General features: G+C 38.7%; 1 protein-coding gene across 1 annotated transcript in view; it reads right to left on the bottom strand.

The window, feature by feature from the left end:
• Positions 1-1,021: 1,021 nt before the first annotated feature.
• LOC107711226 (uncharacterized) overlaps positions 1,022-2,565 on the bottom strand; it is a gene marked incomplete at its 5' end in the record, with an annotated part of 2,515 nt that continues 971 nt past the window's right edge. Inside the window, 4 exons of the mRNA XM_016516171.1 lie at positions 1,022-1,385; positions 1,516-1,715; positions 1,750-1,795; positions 1,915-2,169. Coding sequence (XP_016371657.1) covers positions 1,022-1,385; positions 1,516-1,715; positions 1,750-1,795; positions 1,915-2,169 — 865 coding nt within the window. The remainder of the gene's footprint in view (positions 1,386-1,515; positions 1,716-1,749; positions 1,796-1,914; positions 2,170-2,565) is intronic.

Genomic DNA, 2,565 nt, shown 5'->3' with positions numbered 1-2,565 from the left:
AAGAACACAGACGCAACATCTCATTTACATATCGACCAACGCAATGCTCCAAGTGCAGCGCAAATTAAAGCAGTCGCAAATAAAGAAATAATGAAGCCACAGTACGTTGAAAAATGAAGGGTTGCAAGAAGTTTTGATAGCGCTGGTATTGCGTTACTCCTAATTGAGGGTTTCAAGTCGTCTTTTATTTCCTGAAGCAAATTAAAAATAACATGTCTTGGCAAACGTTATGTTCGGATAATGTGTTTAATACATGGGGAAAAATTCCTCTCCCTTCTACCCTTTTCTCTGTTCTCTGCTGTGCCTCCTCCTGGCAACAATAATTGCAGCCATTTCAAGCGCAAAGCAGTTTAAGACATGCTTTTTTTTCTGTGTTAAATAATGGTGCAAATACCAGTAATTTGAGGAGCGCAAACGTTAGTAAATGTCATTGCGTGATTCAATTTGACGAGTGTAAACGTTAGTAAAACGCATTGCATCATTCATTTGAATACTCTCCACCCATAAATTTTGCGTCTGAAAGGGAAACTCCTACAAATGCATATTCAATAAGGTCAGGCGCAAAAATAACTGTCCACACATTTTCAGCGCTAATTCTTCACTGCACATCTTTAGTTAAACCTGACAGTACTATTTTAACGGCAAAAGACAGCTGGCGCTGTTTGTAAAGCTGACCCTAGTATGAATGGGAATCTTAAGGAATTCTATTATTCTGAAGGCTCTTAATGATTCTTGATGTCATAATGGTTTCCTTCATAATTACATTTTTCAGTACTTTTAAGATAGAAATGTTTGAAAACATTTCTTTTGCTTTTATTGTTTGCCTGTGATTATGATCATTTCAATTAACTGAAGAGCTGTTTACATAGACTTTTAAATGACTGTGTTTTCAGAGCTCCCATAAATGCAAACCAATAACTGACCTCAGATACATATTAAATAACAATATTACAATTATTATTAAAATACTACTAATAAAACAATATGCCTTAAATAAGTTATAACATAATTCAATGCTACTTCAAGGCTTGTAGTAGACGTCACCCAGAAAGCTACTGAATGAAACACACAGACAGACCTGAGACAGAGAAACAGAATAATAGCAATAGAGAGAAAAGCAGTGAGACCTGAGGTGGAAGAGATGTGTGAAGAGAGGCAGAATGCTCTGCAGCTCTTCCTCTGGTATGGAGGTCCAGAGCAGGTTGAGCGAAGCTGCAGTGCAGTGCTGCAGTGTGAAGCGCAGGGCCGCAGAGTGAACAGAGTCCAGATCTCTGCTCTGCAGGTTAATGTAGTTCTTCACTGAACTCAACAGACTGGACACAAACCCAGCAGAGCCAGACTCATAGATCTCTCTGATTGTACACAGCATGAAGACAGAGCTCATCCTGTACAGACATATTTTTCATTATTAAATCATTGTACATTTTTTATCATACTATTCAGTTTGTTTTTATGTGCAAAAATGAAAAGGAATACATTTTACATGCAGATTTTGTGAAAACAATAATTGCTTACTGTTTAAACTTAATCCGGTTCAGGAATGGCAGAATTTCTCTAATGTTGACCTGAATGTTGCTGTATCTTAGGTTCAGAGTGATTTGTTGAATTCTGTGCTGCAGGAAATAATGAAACTCTTCCCAGCTCAAGGAACAGAAAGTCAGATCATTGCCCACTTTCTGCAGGAAGCTTCGAGTCAGTTCTTCTTCCTGAGCTTCCTGCAGGAAGCATAGTCAGTTCCTCTTCCTGAGCTTCATAGACACATTCAACCAGCTTCTGGAGAGTCACTTTGGACAGTCTACACAAACACACACACACACACACACACACACACACACACACAAAGAGTTCATTATATTTATATATTGTTATTGTAGATATAAAATCAAACGCTTGAAATGTGTCCTACAGTCAGACCTGAGAGTCACTGGTCCCTGGTGACACAGTAGGACACACACAGAAACAGACTGAATCTTGTGTCCAATCAAGTTCAAACACTGGACAGTCCAGAGTCTCAGAAGGATGGCCAAGCTGCTCAGGACTCTGGACAGATTCCTCTCTGACTGCTGTTTCTCATTCAGATCAATTGTGATCTCATTAACAGTGATGGGAGCTCGAACCTTCATAGACCTCAAAGCCTGCACTACTTTCACCACCATATAACCACTCAGCCTGAAAAAAAACAACACCACACTGTTTGATGAAATGAATCAAACAAAAAAATAGCATTTGAAATGTTAAAGGCACGATACGTAAGATTTTTGCAATAAATATCCAAAAACCTCTAGATATTTTGTTAACCTGTGTGCTTACATTATGCTAAAAGTTTCCAACAATGTCTAAATCCAGAGAAATTCACAATTTTAAGTAGTAAAATGGTCCATGTCTTCGTGTCATATGTCAGTGGGGTAATTTCCCGCTATTCTCGGTTGTTAGTAGAAGCCATGGAAACGCTAGGGCTGCACGATTAATCGAACGCGATTGTCATGTGCATTTTGTCAGTAAAGCCGGTTCTGTAATCAGCAGTAAATCATCATCACGTGCTTTCAGATGGAGCAGCATTTACTA

Source organism: Sinocyclocheilus rhinocerous, unplaced genomic scaffold, assembly GCF_001515625.1.
Source record: "Sinocyclocheilus rhinocerous isolate Xijiao unplaced genomic scaffold, SAMN03320098_v1.1 scaffold18314, whole genome shotgun sequence".
NCBI classification, from domain to species: Eukaryota; Metazoa; Chordata; class Actinopteri; order Cypriniformes; family Cyprinidae; genus Sinocyclocheilus; species Sinocyclocheilus rhinocerous.
This window is presented reverse-complemented; position numbering and strand designations above follow the sequence as displayed.